Below are 26,531 nucleotides of genomic sequence, written 5' to 3' on the forward strand. Positions count from 1 at the left end.
GTGCTTTTCCTTGCTAGAGGTATGCTGTGAACAAGAACAGTGAATCTTATACAGTGTGCAGTCACCTAGCTAAGCTCTTTGAAGCAGTCATGGAAAAGCAGCAATGGAATAAAGCAAATAGCTTTAGAGATTTTATCCAAATACTCAGATGCTTAGCTCCTTCTCTGAAATACTGAAACTACTTGAGACTGCTGATTTGGGCCATCAGAAGCAACAAAAACCAACAAACAAAATAAAGCAACTCCCCCCCAAATAAAAAAAACCTCAACCACCAAAGCCCAAAACAAAACAAGCAAGCTGACATTCCTGTTATTACTTCTAGAAGAGGTTTTCGGGAACCTTGAAGCATGGGATCATTTGCAGATGAAACATGAGGTACAAAAAACACTGGAGGTTTCTCACAAGGGTCCTGATCTTTCCCATCCAGCTGGCACAGAGATTTTTGTTTGCTTGGTTCTGGTGTTTCCAGCTCTGGTCCCATAGAGAACCAGGAGCAGAGAAAGAGCAAAAATGAACTACACACACACACACACACCAACAGTGTGTGTGTGCACACCAACAGTACAGGTCAAAGCAGAAACAAATACTTTCTATGACATCTGCCACACTCAATCAGTTGTACCAATGCTTCACACAGCAAAATAGGATAGGGGCATCAAGACATTTTTCCTAGAAGTTACTGTCTGGGAACTGGCTTGCAATAGTTTAATAGTGTGCTGCTTCTCTACTCCTGAAAAAGCTGATTATGAAAGGGAAATATTCAAATGAGCGCTCTGCTGAAAACATGACAGCATTCAAGTTGAGTTCATAAGAAAGCTAGCAATACTGAAAGAGAATGCCTCAGAAAACTCTTCTTCAAAGACAGAAAATCCACTTGGTTATCCACGGATTCAGAAGATTTCAGCAGAAACAAATTCACTGTGGTAGGATGTTTTCAATATGCAAAAATAACTGCTAGTGTTTAAAGGTCCCTTAGAGAGCAAATCTCTAATCTCAGTTGAACTAGGCTGTGCTGTTGGCTGTCCACCTTCTTCACAAAACACTTTCAAGCTTGTTTATGCATTGAGCTTAAACCCAAAAAAGGGAACTTCTGTTTGCAAATTAACTACTCAGGATGTGACTGTATTTTCTCAATAGTCATGTGACCTGTTTTAGCTTTTTTTTTTCAGACACTGCAGAAGAACAAAATTCATGAAAACTTGAGTGAAACCACTCTTGTCACAAGTTCATAATGACCTTGCTAACAAGCTGGATATCAGCACCAACGGCATTTCTTCTCTTATGTAAGTGATCTAACTTATTTGTTCTCCATTATTTCTGAGAGCTTTTACTCCTGAGCTTGATGGGCTTCTTTATTCCCCAGCTTAATTGTCTATATCTTGTGTAAAACTTTGTTTCTTGGAGAAAAAACATTTGTTGAGCCAGAGGGGTACTTTGCTGAGTTTTCTAGCTCACATTTCTTATTCTGAGTGCAAAGGGCTCAGCTGTGCACAGTCCAGAAGACACAGTGAAGTCAAATGCCTGCAGCTGTGCAGATTAGATGTGCACCTGCTGAATACCCTGTGTAGCACTCTGTTTCCTTCTCCCTGTCCAGGAAACAGTACTTCAGTAGAGTTTGAGGGAAAACTGACCTGCGTGCATGCTGGCTGCAAGCTGCTTTTGGACTCTGTGCCTCTCCCCTACTGAACGGCCAGAGTCCCGACTCACGCTGCTTGTAATGCGCCCTGCTGGCCCAAGCAGGGCTTCCTCACAACCTGTTTCCTACTTCATTCTTACTCATCTCCACTTTGTGCGGGGAAGAAGCGGGCTCATGGCTAGGAAGCCTCAGCAGGGCTGAGCACTGGGACAATGTGGTATAACGGGAGCTGGCAGCAGCTCCATGGGCTGTTGCCGTCCCTGGACGCTTGGTAAGGGGACAGGCACCACCCTCTGGTGGCAAGGCTCAGCTTTTACCTAATGAGCGCCTCCCATGCTACCCAGCTTCATGCGGACAGTCACAGAAAATCACCATCTACACCTGGGGAATCCCACAGAAGCAGTTTGCCCCACCTGAGACATGCTGACCGGTTATTCCCGCTTGCACCCACTCGGTATCCATCTGCTCCTGCCTCCCCTTCTGCAAAGCTGTCCACAGATCTGCAGCACTGCTCTACCCTGTCTCTGGGGCTCCCAGATTGGCTTCCTTTCCTGTTTGCTGCCTCAATTACAAAAAACGGTGAGCTCCTGGCTGCTGCAAAGCCACAGGACCAGCCTTTATCTGTTGCAATGAGGAGAAACATGAGTTGTTGGAGGGACGGAAAAAAAGTCACATGGAAGCAGGAGGTAAACAAACAAAGGAACTAAAGGGAATTGCTGAGTACTTATGAAGACGAGGCACCCATTGCTGTCACGGCTGGAAGTGGTCTACAATAGCTAATTGGTGGGGAAATTGAGCTCTTCCTGCTCTCTGATTTTATGCCCTAATTGCATTCTGCCCCATTTTCCTGGCTGAGCTGACCTCTGGGCAAGGCACCGCTGTGTCAGGGAGCCCGGGCACAGCAGTGTGCCCCAGAGGCTGCTCTCTGCTTGGCTCGGCTCTGTGTGCAGCAGGCCTGACTCTGCCCAGAGTCACACCGACATCACAGCCTGAGGCTGCCGGCCCAGGGAGCTTATCTGCGGCTCCATCGCCTGCTCAGCAGCTCCACCTCGCAGAGGGCAACCACAGCGGCAGAGCCATGCTCTGGGTTACAGGGCCGTACTCTGCGTTACAGAGCGATGCTCTGAATTACAGGGAGATGCTCCGCGTTGCAGAGTGATGCTCTGAGTCGCGGAGTGTTTGCAGCCGGCAGGGAGAGCTTCCCCGCTGGAGCCCGGCTCCAGCCCAGCTCCCCCAGCCCAGCTCCCCCGGCACATTCTCCGTTCCTTTCTCCAGTGCCCCACCTGCGAGCAGGGCCCATGCCGCCCGGTCTGTGCCAGCAGCGCACTCACCAAGGCGTTCCCCGGTGTCTCAGCGGGCTCCTGGTGCTGCCAGAGCCGGGGGCACAGCCCCATCCTGTGCCAGCTGCGCACCGTGCCCGAGCCGCACACTGCACAGGGCACTGGCTCCGGGGCTCTTTGAAAAATGATCCACAGGTCACCCAAGCCTGGGTATCAAATTCATCTGCTAGGCTCTTCCACACACGAGCAAGCACTCTGCAAGTCCAGAGGGCTTATTTAAGACGTGAGAGTTAGTCTAAACTCTCTATAGAGTCAGAAATCCAGCACTGCAGAGTTTAAACCATCATTTCTAACCTCCCCAAGTGGGAGATTTTTGTACCTCCCCAAAAGATCTAAATTGCAGATAAGATCAAGATAAAACAGAAAAACGTGTATTTGAATTAGTCAATCCACCTATTTCCACCCAAGAAAAAACTGAAACAAATAGAATCCACCTAACACTGCCTTTGAAAGCAAATGGTATTTAAACAGCATCCAGTAAATGATATTAAACCTTAATTAAAAGCATCTTGCAAGAATGAATTGAAAATATTCTCTTTAGTCTTGTGGGTTTTCAGGAATTTCCCTCCCTTTTTAAAAAGAAACGAATAATTTAATCTCAATATATTAAACTGACCTACATAAAATATTCCATGTAAAATATTATTTCTGCCATAAAACACATAATCTGTCACTGGTTTAATTCCATTAGAAAGCATACATTAAGGTCTATGTATTATGATCATTAGGATAATAAAAGTAATACAATATCACTTTTATTATGCTTGAATTTAAAACATTTTTCATATGAGTACAAAGAATAATTAAGGGGATGGAAGAAAGGTGTTTTTTTTTAAATTTATAATGAAATAAAATCACAGGCGAGAGCAAAGAGACCAGCTTTTAATATGGAAAAAACAGAAGCTATGCTTTTTGTGCCCACTGTGTAGCCTTAGAGCTTTTTGCTGTCTTTAAATTTCCTTATCTTAATATCTTTATAACTTTGATACTGGTCATTTAGTATAGCCAGTGTAAGCATAGATTCTCTACCCCTCACAACTCCTCCTCTGAATGTCATGTACATTTTGGAGAGTAAACATTTCTGCTTGTACAAAATAAGTTTCCAGACATTTTCACTGTATAGAAAAATTTGCCAAAAAAAAAAAAAAAAAAAAAAAGATTCAGCTCTGAATTATAGTTCCCAAAATGTATTTGCTTTAAAACTCAAGATTTTTTTAAACTCTTCTCCAGATTTTTGAAGTTGATTTGTAATTTATTAAATTTTGAGAATAGAAATGTGATTAAGACCAGGAAATAAAAATAAATCTGTTGTAAGCCACCCAATATATCAGAGATTTTTGGCATAACCCTGGAAGCCCCAGGGCCCACACTCAGCTCAAGAGTTTTAGCAGTCTGAAAAGCAGACACAAGATTATTTCTTTGGTAAAGATACCAAAATGCCTTGTTTTGTAATGTAAGGACTATGCTTCAAGCTTAAAAGTAGTCATGTTCCTAGCATTCATATTGCGGGACAACAAATGAAAGTGCAGACCCAAAACCTCAAGAAAATAAAATTCTTTCTCCATTAAACGTGAAGGAGAGGAGCTGGGACTTACAATGTTGGACACCTGAGTAGTAGGAAAACTGAGTGCATTTAAGACACTGAAATTCTACTTCAGCCAGACAATACTCCCTCCCAGTTCCTGCTGTGGTGGGGAATGGCAATGAGAAGATGCTGCTGTGCAAAGCAGGTGTGTCCCCAGCAGTGCCCCTTGTACTGTCACCCTGGCAAGGAGCCGTCCCTCGTGCTGTGCCTGCAGCAGGAGCAGGAGGCCGGGGTGGAGCAGCACACGGGTGTGGAATGCAGGGGCCATATCTGCCTTTGAAGCCTTCCAATGGCCCAGCACCCCATGCAGCTGCACACCAGTTACATCTCCTGGAGCTACTTGAAAAGCCCCTGGTGGCAATATCCTTGCACTGAAAAGACATTCACATGTACGTTTTTAACAGTTTCCTATAATAACCAAGCAACCTTAAAACTGAACACTACCTCTCCGTTTTCTCATTTTTTAAAAAATGTTGATTCTGTTTTCTTGCTGAAGTATATGGGAATGAATTGTTTTCTTCAAAGCCGCTCCATTCTGAGGGCCTGCACACTCTGAGCATCAGAGTGGCTTAGTGGCTTTGTGAAGTAGGAAAGAACCAGGAGATGTCCTTTTCATTAACAGGGAACTTGGTGTAGAACTCTCTGGACAGGTTTCCAGACCACAAAACTTCCTTGCAAGAGGAAAAGACTCTTCTCTGCCAGCAATAAATCACATTCTGAAGACTGGAAGGATTGGGATTCATGGGAAAATAGGTGTTGGGCTATGCCATATCCTCACTTATTAGCATGCTTTATTAGCTTTAGTGCATCTGTAATCTTTTCCTTGATTTATAGCAGCTTCTCTTGTGTAGAGCTCTCTGGCTTGTAGTGACAAAATCATGGAATGGAAAAAGTCCTAAGGCAACATAAAATTTAGGAATTGTATTTTCTCTTCTGGTCAAAAACTGGCACATTTCTATGTGTGTGGCCACATTTCTAGGATGCCTTCATTAACTTGACTGATAATATTTCACTACTGCAGGAAGGCTCAGATTCTACCCTAGGATTTATTAGAATCAACTAATCCCTTGGAAAAAGCCAGAAATGGAATTCTGCTCAATGTCCTTACAGGTTAAAATATTTCCATTCCAGATTTTTGGAGAGCAAAGGTACATGCTTCTGGAAACCCATGGGAGGAAGAAATAGGTGAGTTCATGGTGGGATTTTCACTTCCAGACAGGAAGCTAGAGGCAAACTAACAAAGTAGAATGTTCTTAGAAGATTTCATATACTTTTTAGGTGTAGAAGATAAACATTGTGAGTTTGTAGTTGCCTGTGCTGCAGAGTCCTGCCATGTGACTGACTCTTTAAATTACATGTATGAGGACCGAGTGTGGGACCCAGATCCTGAACACAGGCACCCCCTGCCTGAGGTACAACCCTTGTGTACATACAGTGATGCCAAATCACAACACAGAGTTTGCACTTTCAAATTCTCCTTCCTCCCAGCAAAGGCGTACAGAGGCAGAGCAGCTGGGCAAGGCGGGAGGCTCAGGACTGGGGGATGGATATGTGCATGGGCATATCTGGAAGCAGCAATGACAGTTTGGAAGGATGCAGTTTGGCAAAGGAGTGTGGATGGGGGATTTTGCTTTTGGGATAAAAGTAAAGCCCTGGCTCTAAAACTCAGCTGAGAGGTCCATACACCAAAAGCTGAAGTTGTTCATTATCATAAAACACCCTCGAGCCCCGTAGCCACAAGTTCACATGGCTTCATTGTACACAGGGATTTTAAAGAACAGACTCAGACCCTCCTACTCTGGCTCAGCATTTTTTTTTAGGGATGTGTTACATCTGAAACTCAATGTATTTATTATTTCAAGGTGTATACTCACTGAGCTGTTTTCACTATTTGCAGATTACACATATGTTATTATAGGAGTTACTCTGGGAGCAGTTCTAGCAATCGGTTTTCTGGCAGTAATAATTTGCATGATCAAAGCCAAAATGATTGACAGTGGCTTTGGAGGTAAGAAAAAAAATACTCCTTATCCCTTTTCCATAGATCTTGCTCTCCTCATCTTCTGATACAGCAGATCTGAGCTTCAGTGTTAGCAATTGTGTATTTACAACAGCTCTGGTGTTCCTGTGAAGAACTATTTAAAATGTGTCTGAATTGCTGGACTGCCTAGAAGTGCAGACTTACATTTCACTATAACCAAGTCTATTCTTTAGTCTCAAAGTTGTTTCTCATGGTACCCTGGGGATATGCTACAACCTAACTCAAACCAGACAAAGTATTAGCTAAGACACAGGTCTGAGAAAACTGTCATGAGATATTCCAGCTGGAAGAATCAAGAAGAGCTTTAGGAAAGTTGCATGACACAACTAATATGAAAGAGTTTTGCCTCAGAAAGGATGGCTGGATCTTTACTAGCTGTAACTATGTACTCCTGGTTGCCTCCTCACAAATTCTGTGGAGGCCTATCACCAGTCTGTTGCTTGTTTCTCAACTAACCACATTTTCCTCTTCTCACTTTAGAGTCAGATGGCAAAATGGATAGAAGGTAAGAGTCACTGTGTTTTCTGTTATGCACAACTTCTAATTTCTCTCTCTCATTATGCATGGTGCTTCCCCACATTGGAATGACTGCACATAACACACATGATAAGCCTCTAGAGGGCTAGGATATCTAGTGAGTCTGCATGGAAAAAGGAATTGTCTTCTAACAGCTTCTCAACATTTCAGAAATACACAAGAAAACCCAGTAGACATTCTTTTAAAAATGAAATCCTTCAAACGCTTGTGATGAAACTTCTTTTTTTTCGTTTGTTTGTACCATGAGTAATAACAGCAAACTCTGGGTAAATGGCTTCTTCTAAGGTTACTCTGTCTGCACCTCAGTTCTGGAAACTCCCCCACACTTACAAGTCAGGGTCATGCAGTGATCATTCCTGCTGGGAGAGATGCCTCTTTGCCCTTCACCTTCGTCCCCCTTACCCAGGGACAGTGGGGCCATTTTAGGGTTTGAGCACCTGACCAGCTCCCCAGCAGCAGAGCAGTGCCAGCCTTCTCAGGCAATGGCCACTCTGCATCTCCCCCAAGGACAGGCAGTGGGGAAGGGGTGTACAGGAGCAGAGGCTCTGGACTGCCATCTCTGGTGGCTCATGGTAACCTACAGATGTGGACACTTTTTTGTGTCCCTCTGAGACATTTTATAAGTGACTAAAACCCCCCAAACATCAATTAACAAGCATTCTCATCAAGAGAAGACAACAGCTGCACTCTATGATTTCAGAAATGGCTTTTGGCATCTCTCAGAGAGCTGGATAGAAGAATGTGCCCACCACAGCCATTCCTCATAAAGAGAGCACAGCATATGTGAATACTGAATTAAACACCAAAGCAAGGACACCCTTTGCAGCAGCAGCTTCAATGTTTTGAGTGCCTGACAGAGAAGGGCCCAGTCCAGCAGAACGTGTTATTTTCCCAGGGAGACACTCCTTCAGTGTAACTGGCACAAAATGTCTCCTTTTCTAGTAACATACCATTCTCTGGCAAGACTCTGGCAATTTCTGTGCATTAACCTGAAAGAGATTAGGGCTATGATAAGGTCAGATTAACAAACATAGAATACCTGGTAAACTTTATGTTGCTTTCAGGACTGTGTAGACAGAGCAGTGAATGGGAAAGTCATGAGGAAGAGCTAAGCCAGAACAGAGAAGCCAGAGACCAGAGTCAAGAGAAAAGAGAATAAAGGGATGAGAGGGACAAAGACAAGAAACACAGAAGGCAGTGGTAGATTTATTGCCTGGGTGAAATGCAGACAGGATGATCTATGAACTGTTCCACACTGGACTTCTCTAGCTCTCTTTGCTGTTTATTATGTGCCATATTTTCCTTCAGAGACAGTCTGAACATTTATTACATCATCCTCTGATCTTTCTAGGGGAAGTGGCTGACTTTGTGGTGGCAGCAAAATTTAACATCTTTAATGGTGACCTTACACTGACCTCTTTGATGTTTCCTTATCCCAGTCTACAGGCATTTGCTAAAAGGTAGAGTGAAATTTCCAGTTTCATGACAAAATTCTGGTCTTAAGGCTGGAAGTGTGACACAATACAAAAACATTTTGCCTTAGAGCCACTGAACTGACCAGTGACAGAAAGTAATTCCACAATATTTTGGGGCAAAACTATTTATGTTAAAGATGACACTTTTATGGCTATGTAGAAAAAAACTTAGATATCCACTGGCACTACTTAATCAGTGCACTTCTCAATTCTGCTGTGCTAATCAGTAATTTACTAACAAATCTTTGTTCTCATTCACTTCAGGGCATCTATATATTACTCTCTGGTAGGTCACTAAGAGATTCTGTGATGTTGGTAATAATCTGTGGAAACAGAATAGCCTTCTACTGGTTTTGAGGAAACCTCTGGCAGTAAAAACACTACAGAGCTATATAAACATTTAAAAATGCCCCTAATAAACTAATACTTAGTAGTATTTATTTAGGTCACCAGAGACACATATGATAATTAGGTCTAAGTTGGTTTTACTTACTTGCTTCAGTTCCCTAGGGAATTCTAATTAATGGAATTTTTAGACCAGTGGCTAGTCCTAGAAAATGCTCTGATAAAGTGAAGTCTATTATCTGAAATCACCTGATTTATTCCAACCAACCACATAGCCATCCTGAATCCCTCAGGGAAAGGCAGCCTGGAACCTGCTCAGTGCTAAGAGACACCATCTCTTTAGGCCTGGAGAGCAGAACTGGCAAATCTGCAAACAGCTTCATTTTCTGCTAGACCAGGGATGATTATTAATGCTTGTTCAGGAAAAAAAAAATACTTAATCCAACTGATAGAACACTCAACCAAGTTCACCTTCAGCCAAATTTTGTTTTAAATTTTACATCATTATTCCTACAAATGCCACCAGCCACTCAGTATTTCCCTAGCTGGGGAATTCTCTGAGTGGGCATCACCCAGCCCTGCACTGGAGTCGCTCAGCCTCACACCAGCTGAAGGTCTTGATGCAGATAATCATCGCCCATGTCAGAACCCCAATTAGCTGGTACTGAACCCAACTGACCCCTTCCAAGGACAGATTTTCACTAAAATCAGGAAGTATTCGAATGCATCCCCCTTGATAATTTCCAAAATACTTAAAACACAAGTGTTTCGATCCCCACATGCCACTGACAGCTCACTGTGAAATAATTAACAGAATTTACCACTTTATTTCGTCAGGTACATAGCATTAAGATTTAAACAATCAATTCACAATGGGTTGCCCTTAAACTCAATGGGATATTTACTAACACTTGAGAAGAAAAAGGCTTGAGGCAAGATTCTGTCAGCAAACAAAACAGCAATTTATATGTCAACTGACAATTATTTAACATCCTCTTTTTTAATTAATAGCTCATGTCAGTATCAAATGCCATCTTGGTGTAAGCTTGGTAAATTATAATGCCTAAAAATTTCATGCAAGTTTAATGTATTCATAAAAATGTCTGGGCACATTTAATGCTGGCAATATTTTGAGTTAACTACAGTGCATGTCAGCCAGATTTATTTTGACAGGAGACAAAGAGACATACAGAGACAAGGAGAAGGGTGGAGAGACAGAGAATGTTTACTAAAAAGGAAAAGGTACATATTTTAAACCTGCCACAAATGAATCTGTTGTCAACACATCTTGGCAACAGCACACACAAAATTCCCCATGCCATTCACTGGGTTTTACCGGACTCCATGTAATCATTCAGTAGAAAATCAGGTTCTAAATGCAGTACACAAGTTCTTCTGATGTTTTATGGAAGAGGAGGAGTTTGCCAAGCGCATTGGTGATTTTCTTTTCCTATCCAAAGCCTCATCTAAATATTGTCTTATATTTTCCCTCCTGACTGCTAAAGGACCAACTTCTCTCTCCTTTGCTAGACTGTGCTTGAGAAACACAGGATACTTTTGAGAACTGTAGTATTCTTTAGGTGAATGGAGCAGGCCTTGGAACGTAATTCTACTTTGAAAGCCTCTAATATGTTCTAAAATTCACTAAAAACAGTGCCAGACATTGCATAGGAGGTGACATCGCCCACTTTGCAAATATAAACATCACAGGTGGATGGCATGGAAAAGACAAGGTTTGGGAAATCGTGTGAAGGTTTCAATGTTGAGAGACTTTGGCCTTGTCTGAGAGTGTCACTGGAAGGGTGGTGCACAAGGGAGAAGGGTCAATATGGGAGCACAGGTTTCCCAGGATGCTGGGCACTGAAATGCATTGCAGCCCTCAGATACTGTGCCAGCTATTCACAGGTAACACTAAGTTCAGCCCACAGCCTGGCAGCAAGTTCCCTGCATCTATCCTTACTCTCCTAAAACAAGCCCAGAATATTTTAAACTATGCAATCAGTTTGACCTTCTTGGATCTGCAGCAGACTAATCATAGATTCAGTCCGTAGATTCAGCAGAATCCTTGACACCTCAGTGTGAATGGATTATCTTAACATCCCTCAGTGATGCCCTAAGCTGTTCTTGCACTTGCCACTCTCAGTTTTCCCAAGCAGACCTTCACAAGGTCTTTCATTCTGACAAGGAGGATACTCTATGTACAATTCAATCATCCCATCAACAAAGTTTTCAAAAGTTGTCACTGGTTTACATTGAAGGAAAAACAGAGTGAGCAACAACATTTAACTTCTTCAATGATCCAAATAAGCCTTGCAAAATCAGCCACAAATTATTCCTGTGAGGTCTGTTTTGACTACAGAGCCTCTCTTCACATTGACACTGTGGCCTAAAACCAGCAGTGAAGGTCAGGAGAATGGGAGTGGAAGGCAGCTTGGAGAGCTCCAGTCCTCTCAGGCAGGAGAGCATTTGCACTTCCCTGAGTGGATATCACCTGCGCAAGGCGAGTGCGGCCCTGTTGATGTATCGAAACAGGCTCAATTCCTTGCCCAGCACTGCAAGGATTAGTGGGTGTTGACAGGCTGAAGGCTGTATTCACTGCTTTAGGCTTCCTAGCATGCATCCTGGGATGGAATTGAGTTTAATGGAAAATATTTAAAGCGTCACAGATGCCAGAATGATGCATGCTATAGCAAATAAATTTAAGGACAAGTAGAGATGATCTAAACAACTCCATGTGTTTGCAAATGTCTAAAAATGGGCAAATAATCGCAGCAGGAATGGCTGTCTCAACTCCTTGTACATAAACAAAATGCCAATACCCATTCTGTGTTGAGGCAATAATCACCAGTGACTAGAGTAATAAACTGTTTTTTCTTCCTACTCCTGTCCCTGCCCTGTCTAACTGAACTTGCTCTTCTGAACAACCTTGGACAAGTCCCTGGCTCAGGTTACCCTTTCCATAAAATGAAATTAATCTTTTTATCACACACTTCAAAATCAAGGACATTAAGCTTTGTACTATGCTGGGGACAGCAGGCTTTAAAAAGCAGCAGTAAGACACTCTGTAGGCTCTCAGCTCCCTTAGCACGATTGCTGAATTGAGGGAATACAAACACAAACAGCCCCTGAAAGACAATATATATATATATATATATACACACTACACATATATGTATGGCAGAAACTTCTGGGGTGAGATTAATTCATTAAACCCATTTCAATGATACAGCATACCTCACTGATGCCAGCTATGAGCCTGATGGGCAGAACCACACTTCTGGCTATTTTTTGCTCCTCTGGCCACCCTCCACATTCCCTGGGAGGGCACCTGGCCCAGCGTGTCTGTTCTCCTCTTGGATCCGGGGACTGCCTTTGTGGTTGACCTTTCCACAGCTGCCTAACAGGGAAGAATCCTTACTCCTTCCTACCCCTCTGCACAACTGTTTGAGGCTGGTCTTGAACAGCTCTAAATAATTTGATTGTGGGAGTTGGTGCCAAAACTGTTCAGTCAGGAGAATGCTTTCCTGGTAATATTCAGACACCTGTCAGAGGCAATTCCTTCCACAGCCATCGTGGTTGCTGCTGGCAAACTTGCTGGTGCAAATGATTCCAGCACTGAACGAGTAATTCTACCCTTCCCTAGAGCTGCTGCAAGTCTGGATACAAAAAAAAAAAAAAAAAAAAAGGTGAAATGTTTCTGGAAGAGCACCCTCTTCACCCCTGTCAGCAGGCACCTAGGGTAACTCAAATATTGGATGCCACTGACCAAAGAGCCTTCTGCTCCCTGGCAGCACCAGTCTGCCAAACAAACTGAGCAGCTTTGTGTTGCCTAGGGCTTGTCAGAGAAGTGACAACATGGGATTAGCTGGGAATGAAAGCTGCTATGATAGCCAAAGGACAGCTTAAAACCAACACAAACCAAGGCCTCTTGACGCAAGAGACAAGAGTGCCAGGTGTTAGTCAGACAGGAGCAGCATCGAATTAGAGCTCCTGCATATTCCAGCTCACAGCTTTTTGTGTATCACATTTAACTTCTGCACACAAGTTCACACTAGACTTATGAAAAAAGAATCACCGATTTCAGATCCTTGTGGCGTCGTGAGATTTAGTATAATCAAGTCGAGGGCTGCAAGACAAGATCGTGTTCCCAAGCACTGACACTAGATGGAGCAAAACTGAATAAAAGATTTAGAGCAGTGAGGGAAAAAAATAAAAAAGTTCCCGCATTTCTGCAACCCTAATGTGCTACTCATTTGAATTCTCACCTTTGATTATGGCTCTGAAAGTCACAATTAATAGCTCACTCTTTACACTTTGCAGGTCAAACACGGGATCAAGCCAAAACAGGTATGTGCTGGGGAAGGGGGCGGCACGGGGAGGTGGAGAGGCAGTACTGGGCAGACCCAAACCAGCAGAGGCACATCCACCTAGAAAAAGGTGCACAGCAATAAAGGCTGTGGGGTTACCCTGGGTTACTGACAGCCCAGATGTGCTGGGCCCTCTGCATGGGCTAAGGCAGAAAATTGAGCTGTGCTGTGCCACAGCTCCCCAGTGCTCACCTGGAGCTCCCTGGCACAGGCACACTGCAAGGCTGGCTGCCCTGTGCAGCTGCCCCACAGCAGCAGGCACTCCAGGTAATAAACTCCTGGGAAAATGCAGCAGGAGTTTATTTATGCAGCAGGAAAATGCAAAAGGACCCAGGAGCTGTTGCTCAGCCTCTCCCCACCCTGTGAAAAGGCAATAGTGGGAAGCACTCCAAGTGACAATAGTCCAGTGCCTGCAATGCAGGGAGCCCTGTGATGCTACCCAAAAGTGCATGGCTTGCTGATAGTGGATTCCTGCTTGGCAGTGACAAGGGCACCTGGAAGTCACCACAACAGCCACAAGCATGAATTTGTTCTGTTAATTCACTTAGGAAAAACAGATGCCTCTAAAGGTACAAAGGAACATCTACCAAAAGAAAAGTTAAGTGAAAGGAACTTCATGAATGTAACTCCAGCATCTCCATTAATAATTTTCTAGAATTCCTGTGGTTTTTATCTGAGTATCTCCCAGCTCAGCTTTTACAATGATGTTTTACCTAGCATAATCCAGGTAAAACCAAAGCCAGAGAGTTATTGTTAACCTGCAATTTTTCTTTCTTTTCAGAGATGACAGCAATACAATAAGAAACCAAAGTACAAGAGATCAATAACCCTTTTGCAATCAACAGTTACCTGGTCTGAGGATCAATAGGAGTCTCTTGTGCACAGGCAGGAATCCCACCAATACCAATCCTTTTCTTTGTTCTTTAGTTGAAAGGCTGATTGATTGTTTACAGGAAGAGCTTATAGTGCAGCTAACTTCAATCACCTGCACCCAAAAGGCCTGCAATCCCCCTCAGCATGTCTATGCAGGAGATGTGTGAGGAAAATAAAATACATGACCTCTGTTCACTAATAGATCCTCTCTATTCTGTGATAAGTACATGATTGATTTATAAAGTCAGTGAAATACCAGATAATCAGAAAAGTGGCAATATAATTCAGCAGCAGAATTCATGGTCACACCCATATTTCAAGATAAGTAACTTGATAACTTGCAAAATCATTCATTTGAGGTTAGAACAAAATAAGGCTTCTCATTTATTTCAGGAAATACATTTTTTATGTTAGTAAGAAAACATTTCAATCGTTTAAAGTTTTAATTTTTTAAATCTAGAACTGAGGTCTTTTGTAGGTGTTAGTGATGATTTCAACCATTTAAAATTAATTATGACAATTTAAAATTAAAAATTCCTTTTTGAAATAATGTTTTTCATGTTTTGTTGACACTTCATGTCAACACTGTACAAACAAGCTAATCTGTTATTTCCATAATTTCCCTATCCCTATTTTTTTAGCATAAACCAATGCACTAAGTTCAATCAGAATTTGTGAATAATTTCAGTTTCCCAGCACCTTCTTTCTTGTTCTAGCCTTATATGTTCTGGTGGGCTTGATTACATCAAAATTTCTTTGCCTGGCTCCAATTTCAAGCTTCTTACAGTGGGAGTGATAAGAAGAAAAATTAGAGCTTTGTTTCAGAACAACGAGAGTAGTTTAAATAATTTACAATAATTTAAAATCATTTAAGCTCAAGTTATTCTGTAAACACTTCCCAACTTTTAACAATGCTTTGAGTCAGTGGCTCTGGTCTCAGTTCAGAAAATAATGCTCTAGATTCTATTCTGTTTAATCCTCTTCTTTCAAGAATCCTGTATATAACATATTGTCATCACAAGGTGCAAGAAAACAGGGAGATTTTTGTATTTGTCAGCTGTGGGAGCTTTGGGAACTCTTGGCCAGCATCCCCTGCTATTCCTACCGCTTCTCTCAGGAAACCCAGCAGAATTTCAAGGCTTGGGGGCCTCAGGTACATGGCATGCCCAACTTAATTAAGTAATATCCCAATATTTCACAGGCAGAGCTTTATGTTGTAGCATTACAGGATGACTCCAAACAGGATGTTACATTATTTTATTGCAATTTATCATTATCCAGAACCAAAGACCACAACCTGTAAAGTTTTAACCTTTTAGCTCAAGCCAATGTCTATAGACATATGGGTTTTTAAAATCTCTCACCTTACATACATTCTTAAGGTTCACTTTTGTACCTGTTTCTGCTCTCCGTGTGGCAGATCATAATAAAAATAATAAATAAATTCTTTCCAGCTCTCCACTAATATAAGAGATTTAATCCAACTTAAAAAACCAACCAACCAAAAAAAAAGCAATTGTAGAACTGAAGTCCAGCCGAGAAATTCTGTGTGTTATTAAGAAACATCCGTCAGAAAAATCATGGAGACCAGGGCCTCCTATCCAGTAACCAAATTTCAGATCAGGCAGAGCTGATGTGCTGGGTCAGGGATGTAGAGGAAACATGCTGTTAGAGCATAAGGGCAGCTATAACAGAATTTTGTTTTTATAAAGAATAAGTTACTGTACTACTTGTAACCAACTGAAGGGATTTCAGTATGGGCACTTTTTGGCTTTCACAAAGCAGGTGATTTGTTAAATGTACAAAGAAAACTGGGTAGTAATTTTTCCACGCATTTTGAACAATAAAATGTAAAATTTAGTTTGAGAGAAGAATGATATATTGGAATACTTTCCCTGGTTTCCTAGGTGTCTGTCACCCATTTCAGTAACACTGCAGTTCATTAGCAGCATTTGCTAACAGATAAACTAAAGCAGTAATGTGATACTTGTAAGTAATTTTGTGTACATGTGTAAGTGAATAAAGCATCTTGTAAGGTATCTGTTAATTGATTTGCTTCCTGTAGTATCATTTTAATTAAGACTTGGAACAGAAGAGAGAGCATGTGGTCAGGGAGGAAAGCTATCACCTTCCCTTATTTGTGTGAACAAATGTTTCAGTACTCATGATTTCAGTACACTATGGGAAATAAAGATGAAAATAAAAAAGAAATGCTAAGTTACAAGCAGTAGAGTTGTGAAAGGCCTCCAGAAAGGCCTGGAGAATTAAGGTCGGTAATCTTGATCAGGCAAATGTGCTGGGGTGGTAAATAGATAATGATTTCTCTAAACCTTTTGGTGTGTTCCTTGGCTCCCTAGGAATGGGAGAAGGATGAGCAGTACTGAGACAAGCCAGCTGGGCACAAGGGACCCTCAGAGCTGCTGCTTCTGCTGTCACTGAGAGCTTTGGGCACGCTTACATGGTGCTGCAGTCTTCTGCCACCCCAGGGAGTTGCTGTTTTGGCCATTCCTACAAGCAGCTTTACCAGCACCACTTGGAGCATCAGCAGCTCCTAAATTCAGGCCAAACTGCACAGCAGTGCTTGGAAATAATCACTGAAGGAAAACTAAATGAAAGAGGAACATCTGGGAGGCATTCAGTCACAAGACTGAACAAACTACACTGTGAGCCCCACGAATTCTTGGTCAAGGATTGATCCCTGGCAGTCAACATCCAGCACCCATCTGCACTCACCAGTTTGCCTGTCCAGCACAGGTTGTGCCTGTCCATGCTCAGCACCCCTGCTCTCCCTGAGCTCATGGGCATTCCCTGAATGGTAACAGTGGGAAGCTCTTTGCAGCCAGGGCTTGGACACACGCCCCAGCATGCCATGCTGGACCTCAGCCCCTTCTCAGCAGATGCCCAGCAACAAAATGATGCTGGTGAATGGAGTTATTCAGAGGAGCAGACAGTTGTAGGCACAAGAAGTGAGCTAAGAGGTGCAGGCACAGCATGCATTTCTAAAGAGATAACGACACAGCTTTAGCTTTAATTACAATGCAAGAGCACAGCAACAGTGAGATCATTCAAGTCAATTCCTTCTGTCAGCTGCATCAGTGCAAATCAAAACTAACTGCAGGAGTCACACAGCTTGGTGCAGCCCTTATTCACATGATAATAAATCAGGCAAAAATCCACTGGACTCAGTACAGCTGCATGGGTAATAAAAAGGTGCTTGTGGGTGGAGTCCTGGAAATCAGGCCCCAGTGATATAAATCCACTCTAAAAAGTATGAGGAAGAGGAGAGTCTGATTCAGCTCCTCCCAAAGAAGAAGGATGACAAATATCAATGGTCAAAACATTTGCAATATGAATTTTTTTTGGCTTCTCTCATGCCTATAAATGAAAACTCAGATAATTTTAGTCAGGAACATTTTTTCTATTTCTCACAACTGCACTTAATCAAATAAAAAAGATTATTAAAATTCTTTGACTCACCAAGAAAATATGAGAAAACACAAGCAAAGAAAGTACCTAACTAGCAGACCTGATAAAGAAAGGATGTTTATACTATACAAATAGGACCTATAGAGGCTTCAAACTTCTGAAAATTGCTCTCATTACACACATGGAATATTACAATAGTCAGCCTAGGTCTGACAGAGGTCCATCTTCTCTGATAGCCTCTTTGCCCCAGCAAACATCTAGATGAAGCCTAAGAGCATTGCAAGCATGTGCCAATGATCTCCTAAAAGACCCTAATATCCTACAGCAGACTTCTGCTCAGTGTCACTGATCCACAAGTGTTGAATTTATTGTTTTCTGGTGTATTTTTCTTCCATTGTCAGAAGTGGTTAATTCCATAGACACTATATAGTTACACATAAAAAAAATCACAAAGGTCTTTGTCCTCCCTATCAGTACCTCAGTGATTTTGTGCAAATTTTCATGCTAACACATCATGAAAGCAATTCACATAGTCCTAAGAAGGCATGTTGACTCTTAACCAAGAGGAGAAATGAGATATGGAGCAGCCCAAGTGCTGCAGCAAAGGCCAGTGCAGGATCAGCAGAGCAAAGAACACAGAAAAAGTTTTCCAAGTTCAACATGGTGAGCCACCTAGTATACCATCATTCTTCTCTACTACTGCCTCCAACAAAAATGCTGCTTTTGGAATGGTTAGGTGTTAAGTATTTCACCCTATTGAATATATATGGTTTCAATTATCATATTTCTGGCTTTAATTCCTAGACAAACCTTGTGCTTTCACTGACAACTGCAGCAAAGGGAGCCTCAGCAAAGTCAGTGACATTACACTGGGCTTGAACACTATGTGAGCTAATAACAAGCCCAAATGCATTGTAAGCAAAGTGGCACACTGCCCACATTCTGTCTTCTGCATTCAGACAAAGTATGTCCCATGTTTCCTGCCCCATGCCCCCTCTCTCCATGCCATGATCCACAGGCTGCTTGCAGGATGCAAGGGGGATCATTTGCACCCCTCACACCACTGCTGGTGGGGATCTGTCCTGATGCAGACAACCCACAAGCCTTTCCTTTACAGATCAGATCCCATCCAGCACTATCAGAAATCTTCCTCAGCCAATGGGCAATTAAAATAATTACCTTTAATCCTATTCTTCAATTACTCCACAGTACTGAGGGAGGACTTGGAGGGCTGGGACTAGATGCAAGCATATTCTGTTGTGATTAAAACTGACTGAAATGCTCCAATGAATATAAACCACTGACTATTCACCTGTTTTGGGAACCACCCCTGTATGTTATAAGCTGCTTCATGTTTAAACTCATTCGAGTGACACCAGGGAAGCAAGAGAGCTGTGCTGAGTGCCCAGGGGCTCCCGAAGGGATGCCTGCAAAGGAGCTGCTACCTTGAAATGCAGGCAAAACACAAAGTGGCTACTCAGAAGAAAAGGCCACTGTGTGCTCCTGCCTGCCAAAGGGATGCAGTGCCCAAAGTAGAGCTGGAATGGCTCTCAGGGGGTCCTGGTGTGAGGAGATGACTGGATGTGTGTGGTATGGGACTGGGGACAGTGGTAGGTTCACAGGGACTTGGCTGGGGATGCCTGGGAAATTGTTTTTTCTTATAAGCAAACTGATGATATAAAGGACAACTAAATATGAGAGAGAACCAACTGATGTTGGGAAGGGGTAAAAAAGTGATTGCAGAGGAAAAGGCAGAATATGTGAACTTATACTTGCATCAAATCACTGTTTTAGCAGTCAGAACAACGGGAAAAGCAGAGTGGTGCCAACAGTCATTTAATTTGGGAATTTTGCACTATCTGATACTCTGCTTGAGACACTAAGCCTTCAAGCCATGTGGCTGTGGTAACACCCACTATAATTTTAAATATACCTTACTTTTGAGCACATTAATAGATATTGCAGATCTAATTCATAACATTTTCCAAATAATGTTAATGAGACAATAACTCAAATCTAGTTCCTATTACAGCATGATCTACATGTACAAGATAGTGCAAATGGAAGATTATTCTAAAACCCATGTGATGTAATATTAACATAACCAATAAACTTTTGATTCCGATCCAACACCTGCCAGGCTTTTCAAACAGGATGACAAAGCTGTGACAGGAACTTCTGTGTGAGTCATAAATGCCCTCCTACCATGACTAAAGGAAAATTAAAAATACATCTCATGTTGTTGATTATTCAGTAGAAACCATTCATTGACCCCTAAAAGCAGGTAGTTTTTCAGGTGTCCTTCTTGGGGAGGTGATGTTATTGATCAGAATTGGGCTGAGGGCTTGAGCATGACAGGGAAAGGAGCAAAGGGTGGCAGTGAGAGCAGCAAGGCTCATCTCCAGCAGCGGCAGCAGCAAAGAGACCATACAAGGGTCAGTGTGAATCCAGAGGTGGCACCTAGACCCAAACCAAATAACAGCTGCTAGTTCTCTGCTCCCAAGCCTTCCTACTATTATCTATTATCTTCTCCTGCATAATTTGTCATAATCTCTGACTGGTAAGGCCAATTAATCATGCTTCAGAAAAAATGAGATTTCTCACAAGGAGAGTATCTGTCTCTGACAAACAAGAGATAATTGAATTAGCTTCCTTTTCTAAACATTTAGTAACTGGTTTTGGTAAATTAGTCCTTTTCGTAATTTAGCTATAATTTAGGAAGATTTAATATGTCATTAGGCACACCAAATTCTGTGTAAATATAACATTATGGCTGAGATTTTAATTGCCCCAGAGTCAGGAACTGTATACATAAATGGCTTGATTCCCACATGGAAGCAGCTGATAGGAAATACATAGAGCTCTGCAGAAATTCTCCTTAAAATCCCTTCTTTTAGTTAAACACATGCTTAAGAACTCTGGAGAATAAAAGGCTTTCTCTGACTTGGGTAAGAACTCCAAGAATTCAGTGTAAAAGACAAACATTCACATATTTATTTGCAGAATTTCTACACACTACAGAAATTTATGGATTAAACTTGGATTTAACCCTCTTCACAGTTCTCGAAGTTCTTGTTTCCCATCCTGCAATTTCCTGGGAAAATCCCAGTATCTAACAGTAGTACCTGAATGTGGCCTGTTTGGTGAGAATTTCCTCTGTTTCATTCTGGAAACAGGCCTTTTAGTCCTTTTGGACATTGCCAATTGATACTAATGTAATGGCATTAAAGAAGTCGATGCAGCTACACACTGAGAGTAAAAATCAGCATCTTTTGTGCTGGGGGAAAATCAAGAGAAAATCAAAGCAATTGAGTTGTATGGATGTTAAAAGGCCTAAGTGGAGAAGCAGATTTCAAAGCAGTGTTAATTGCTCTGCCCCAGCAGGGTCAGCCAGACTTTGCCTGGGCTGAAAGTGAAGAGTCAGGTAAAGCAGACGGATCCCCACGCACTGCTGGCTGCAGCCCGGCCATGCTCGGATCCAGAGCTTCCTGACTGGTCCCTGGAACAGCTGAACTCAGGGTATTTCCCAGCATACTGAGTAGTAACCTGCCCATGGCAGACCCTTTCAGAGCTTGTGTTTGACTGTATGGATCGACCAAAAAGTGCTATGATTTGGAGAATCTCTTCTTTCAGAGAATTTTGGAGCTCAGGCCAAGGCAGCCTCCTGCCACCATTTGAACAGATTTGCCAATTTCTCTCAGAACTTGATAAAAGAGCAGAAGCCTTTCAGACTTTTACATTCCAGCATTCTTCACGAAGGCAAGCAGCTGAAAAAGAGGACTCAAAATGCTGTTTTCAAGCTTTTTCCCAGACTGGGGCCTTCTCTAGATCTCTCCTTGCAGGTTACCTGATGCCTACTAAGATCCATGGCCTTACTTAACAAACATCAACCAAGCACATAACCAAAAGTGTTGGGAAGCTGACTTCATCAGTTCTTTCTTTCTCTCCCAAGACAAATCTGCTTACACTGGAAACACACATCTCTCAGCAGAAGAAGTAGGAAAATGGCCACAACTTACACCAAGGCACTTCAGCCCATCAGACTGGCACATGCCATTTCTGTGGTAAACCATTGATGAAAACACTAAGGTGGTTATCACAGACCTTTTCCTCACAGCCTTTCTGATTCTCAGCTGGAATGATTGGTACCCATTTAGAGCCAAGTTGACCAAAAAAAGCCTCAAAGCAGCACAATCTGATTCTCTACCTGCCTTGAAAACACTCATCACTGTCATGACAAGGCAGTTTATACCTCTGTCAAAATGCCATATGTTGTAACCACTCTGTCATCACACTTTCATTTAGAGAAAATAAGAATTTTCCTCAATTTTATTTTAGGGTTAAGACACTGCATGACTCATTAGAAGTCATGCTGTTCTCTAGTTTAAAGCCCTAAATTAATATTTGAATATTAAATTGTGTAAAACTGATTATTTCATGTGGTAATAGGAGGCATGATTCTGCCCTCAGCTGTACACCAGCAAGGACTGGAGTAACTTGATGGAATTTCTGCAGGAAATAGCAGTACAGACAGAAGGAGACTTCAGCCCATGCATTTTTTAATTTAAAATATTCCTATATTTAACTACAGTTCCAAACTCAATGCTTATTACTATTAAGGGATTTATTAGGCAAGGATTGCTCTGGACAAAGCCCAGCTGACCTAAGTGGGAATTTTGCCCAAGTAAACTTCCCATTGGAGTGTGCAACACTATTTGTATGCTCACAATCATAAGCATTAGCAGAGACCAGACCCACATCTGAAAAGTGTTTCATTAGCTCTCAAAGGTGACATTACCAACAGAGGGGAAGCTTTAAAAACTATTGGGACAGATTCCCTCTGTGCCTTTTTGGCCTGCATGGTGTCCATTAACACTCTGCAAGCAGCTGACATGAATTCACAGCCCTGGGCTGCAGGCTGCATTAAGCTCTTTTAATTTTCCTCCTCTACAATGCCATTGTGGGGCATAAAAGGGAGGGGTGGAAAGGTAAATGTCCTGGGGAAAATGTGCTCACAGCATGTGTGCAGCTGTGCCTTTAAAACTGCTGTATGGGACGTGTAGAAGGAAATGCTCAGTTCGATGGTGCTCCATGCAGAACAATGCTGACACATTCAGATATCACATTTACAGGCTGTCAGGCTCTCAGACTTGGCCTTAGCTCAGGACAAAGTACAGGATCAGGGAGAATCAAACTGTTCTGCAGCAATGAATAGTGGAGAGGGTAAACTCCCTACTAGTGAAAAAAAACCCTCAGAGAAGACATGAACAGTTTCTGCAGCTACAATGAATGCTATCAGAAGGATACTGGGCAGAAAGTCAATTTATTTCTGATAAAAGTTGGTTCTCAGTTGCTTGAAGTTTTATTAGTTTTCAATTAAGACAGCCAAGAGTCTCACAATGAAAATGGATTGCAGAACCTTAAGGAGGACTGCATTCTGTGCAAAAATGGAGCACGACTGTTTTAATGCAGGGGGAATGGAAAGTATTAGAGGAGTCTGTAACAGATCTAAGCCTTGAAAGATTAACTTTTTTTTTTTTTTCTGGAGTGGGGAGGAAGGGGGTTGGCGGAGCATGGTAGTTGGCTAGCCCTGATAAGAGCAGAGTTCATCACAGGCGTGAAGACACCCATGCACAGAGAAGCCAAAGAGAGGATCATGAAAGACCCAGAAATAAATTCTGGCAAAACATCTGGAATCTGACAAGCAAGGAAGTCACCCAGACTTAATTGAAGCTTACAGAGAGCAGGCTGCTCTGATACTGTGGATAACATGAAAATACATTATAAGTAAAGAAATAAAGACAGGACCTGCTCATGGCATTCAGAGTACAAAACAGTACGTGACTCGGCACACAAGCCAAAACCATGCCCAGAGCTTAAAACTATTTTAGAGCTGTAATTCATGATGAGATGGCAAGGGAGGCCTGGCAAGTTCAACGATGACAACACCAACACTGCTGCTTCTGGAGATGTCTGGAGACCATGGCTACAAAACATGATTTGGCTGCAGCTGTGGGCTGCTCAATAATATTGTGTCCTCCAAGATTTAGTGAAGAAGGAAAATCTTATAGCTGATCTAAACATTCTGAGTCTGGTGAAGACAATGCACTCATTAGAGAAGGAGTGACCAAAACAACTGAAAAAGGCTTTTCACTTTTGGGAAATTGGGATGCTCTCAAAGAGGGCTGAGCAGTGCTGAAAGGACACAATTGCTCCAACTCACAGGCTCCCAAGAAAGCTACTCTGGCAAAGAGAGGGCAAGCTTAGACACACATGTCTGGGAAGGCAGGGAAGAAATATCTGTCCAGTTGTTGAACATTTGTTCTGGTTGCTGAAAGGGGCAAAACAGACAGTTCATGGAAAGCCAGGATGTCCCTGATGACAAATACTGATTGAGCAAAATCAAAGTACAACTCAGGGTACTATAATTTTTAAATTTAAACTTCAAAACTGCTTCTATACATTTTATTAATCTAGAGATTGTGCAGCCTTTAAAAATGGCAATATCATTGCTAGAAAGAACTACAGATGCTAATAATCAGTGACACATTACCCACATTTCATTGTAAAACAGATGTGTGTATTGATCTAATTGTAATGACTAATATAACATAGGCCTTTGACATACATATGTGAGCATAATGTTTTCTGTGAATCAGTGCTTTAAATATGGTTTTGATTTTGTTTACTTTCCTAAGTTCAGTGTCAGAGAAGGAAAGTATATTTGTTACAGCCCAATAGATCAAAAGAAGCAGAGAAATTCTCTGGGTATTATCGGAAACCCGTGTTTTGACAGTAGGCATTTTCAACGGGTGAGTGGAATGTTATGATCTCCAGCTTTACTCAAATTACTTCTTTTTAATGATAATACTTCCTTACTCTGAGGCTGTACCACAAACAATTATGGAACATTTTGGAGCCTGTATTGTGTACTATTATTTTTAAAAGATAGTATCCTGCTTCCTTTTTTTCCCTATAATCTTTGTTTTCTTCAGAGCAATGTTCAAATACATGCCTTTTTGGAAAGTGACTTGGCTATGCCATGGCTCAGATTATGGCCATTTAGCACTGTGGTCATTCACTGTCTGGCTAGCCTTACTTTTCAGTCAGAGTGTTGACTGCCTGTCGACTGAGGCATCTGAATAACAAAAATAAATAAATCAGAATTCAAGAGAAGAATCAGCAGCAGACTTTTAACAAGACACTACAAGGTACAACATACCTTATTTGCCAGTCAAGCAGAATTTAGATGCTCCCACTCACACATCTGATTTAACTTTAGAGGTTTCCTAGATTCAAATACAAACTTCCCTTAAAGATCAGCATGATGTCTGCTGTGAGTGCCAGAAAAGGAGGTGAGTTCTCCTCCTTCCCATTTGTGCCTCTCCACAGCCACTCAGGCACACACAAACCTTGTAGCCAGGTGAAATCAGCCTCAGGTGTGGGACACCCTTCAGCAGTCACTCCCCAGCTGGAAGCCTTTGCTCAATGTCTGCTGTGGATAACATACATTTTGACAGAATTGCAGCTCCAAGAAACTGCATTGTTTTTCTAGATATAATCCCACAAACATGAAAAGCAACTCAGCCACTGCCTACTGGCACTCCTCATCAACAATCCCCATCAGAAACTTCCACTGCAATTATTAACTTTTGACTGACTTTAACCATCAGAATAGAAATAGTCTACGCATAGGCTCTCCACAAAGAGAAGTTTGTTTTTTCAAACTGTGCAAATATTAGCATTCTCTTTAAAACAAACAATCCAACCAACCCACCACCAGAGCTTTGCCAATATCTGACTTAACATCAACACAATACACTTTAATACCTTCATGGGTGGCAAAAATAATTTTTCGTTTTTCCAGGGTACAATCCCGAGTTCAAAGCTGCCTATCCCAAGCCATAGAGAATAATTCACACAGGTTTTCTGTAATTTAGAAAATGCAGAGGAAAAGCCCTCTGTGCTGTGCAGAGGAATTTGACGGATGCTCACTTGTAATTCTGCCCACGTCCCAGCTGCCCTGCACAGACTATTGTTCCATGTAGCCATGGAGCCAGCAAATCAGACCAGACACAGTCAAAACGGATCTGGCTGCTACTTCACCACATCAAAATCACTAGTTTTTCATGGGTCAGGACCTCTCCTCTTCCATCAAACAATACAAATAATTTGGTGCCTTTCAAAGGCCTGCTGTTGAAGCAGTTATCTTCTTCCTGCTTTAGGAGACAAACTTTGTCTATTGCCTTCTCATGTAAGGAGAGGAATGCTGGAAGAAAAATCAGATTCTTTTCTAATAGGTAGTGCATATTTGAGAGCTTATTCGAAGCAACTTCTCAGACAGAAAAAATACAAACTGGTTTGGTGATATGGCATCTCTACATCTTTTCCACGTGGCCACAACAATGATAAGAAAAATATCTATTTTTGGTTAAGGGATGCATCCAAGCTTATGGTATGTGCAGCATGTGCGATTGGCTTCTTTCTCTGCAAAGAATCTTTTAACAAGTGGCACCTGAACTTCTGTACTTTGATAAAGACCAGACATATTTCTGTTGCTCCTTATTTTTACCTTTAAAGGAAAGAAGATGAAGAAGACAATATTCAGTACCTGGCAGCTACATGAAAGAGATACCTTTAATGTGCTACTGCATCTGCCTGTTTTTCACTTAGATGCAGTATTGAGGAACATATGTCCTCATCTACGACATGAAAGACATTCTATTCTAAAACACCCAGTATTTGAAGGACATGAAACAAATATTTTGTTTATTCAAAGCTGGGTCAAAAATTCTTCAGAGAGATCATCTTAGAAACACAAGTGAGGTAACTTTTTAAGAAGTTCACAGACCTACTGGATATTTGGATAAATACTTTTCCATTATTTCACTGCTCAGCAGGAAACA

General features: G+C 41.9%; 2 protein-coding genes across 4 annotated transcripts in view; one reads left to right on the plus strand and one right to left on the minus strand.

The window, feature by feature from the left end:
* The window catches only part of C9H10orf71 (chromosome 9 C10orf71 homolog), a 46,615-nt gene extending 43,525 nt beyond the window's left edge, over window positions 1-3,090 (minus strand). The window contains exon 1 of one of the 2 annotated variants that reach the window (XM_063163585.1): window positions 2,968-3,090. The gene's annotated coding sequence lies outside the window, so the exon portion shown is untranslated. The remainder of the gene's footprint in view (window positions 1-2,967) is intronic. The other variant, XM_063163583.1, reaches the window with a different exon arrangement.
* TMEM273 (transmembrane protein 273) lies at window positions 1,157-16,246 on the plus strand. Of its 2 annotated transcripts, XM_063163590.1 has the most exons (6): window positions 1,157-1,283; window positions 5,693-5,746; window positions 6,459-6,569; window positions 7,083-7,107; window positions 13,280-13,306; window positions 14,108-16,246. In XM_063163590.1, exons 1-6 carry the CDS (start codon window positions 1,232-1,234, stop codon window positions 14,151-14,153), a joined length of 315 nt encoding a protein of 104 aa, XP_063019660.1. In that variant the 5' UTR covers window positions 1,157-1,231; the 3' UTR covers window positions 14,154-16,246. The 2 variants fall into 2 exon arrangements, with proteins under 2 accessions (XP_063019660.1, XP_063019661.1); XM_063163591.1 differs by lacking the exon at window positions 7,083-7,107.
* Window positions 16,247-26,531: the final 10,285 nt, after the last annotated feature.

The sequence above is a fragment of the Melospiza melodia genome, chromosome 9 (genome assembly GCF_035770615.1).
Source record: "Melospiza melodia melodia isolate bMelMel2 chromosome 9, bMelMel2.pri, whole genome shotgun sequence".
NCBI lineage: Eukaryota > Metazoa > Chordata > Aves > Passeriformes > Passerellidae > Melospiza > Melospiza melodia.

Bases quoted from the DNA above. Each gene is read 5' to 3' on its own strand.
- TMEM273 (XM_063163590.1), top strand. From the start codon at position 1,232: ATGACCTTGCTAACAAGCTGGATATCAGCACCAACGGCATTTCTTCTC. The intron at 6,570-7,082 runs GTAAGAAAAAAA...TTCTCACTTTAG, and splicing joins GATTGACAGTGGCTTTGGAG to AGTCAGATGGCAAAATGGAT. The intron at 13,307-14,107 runs GTATGTGCTGGG...CTTTCTTTTCAG, and splicing joins ACGGGATCAAGCCAAAACAG to AGATGACAGCAATACAATAA.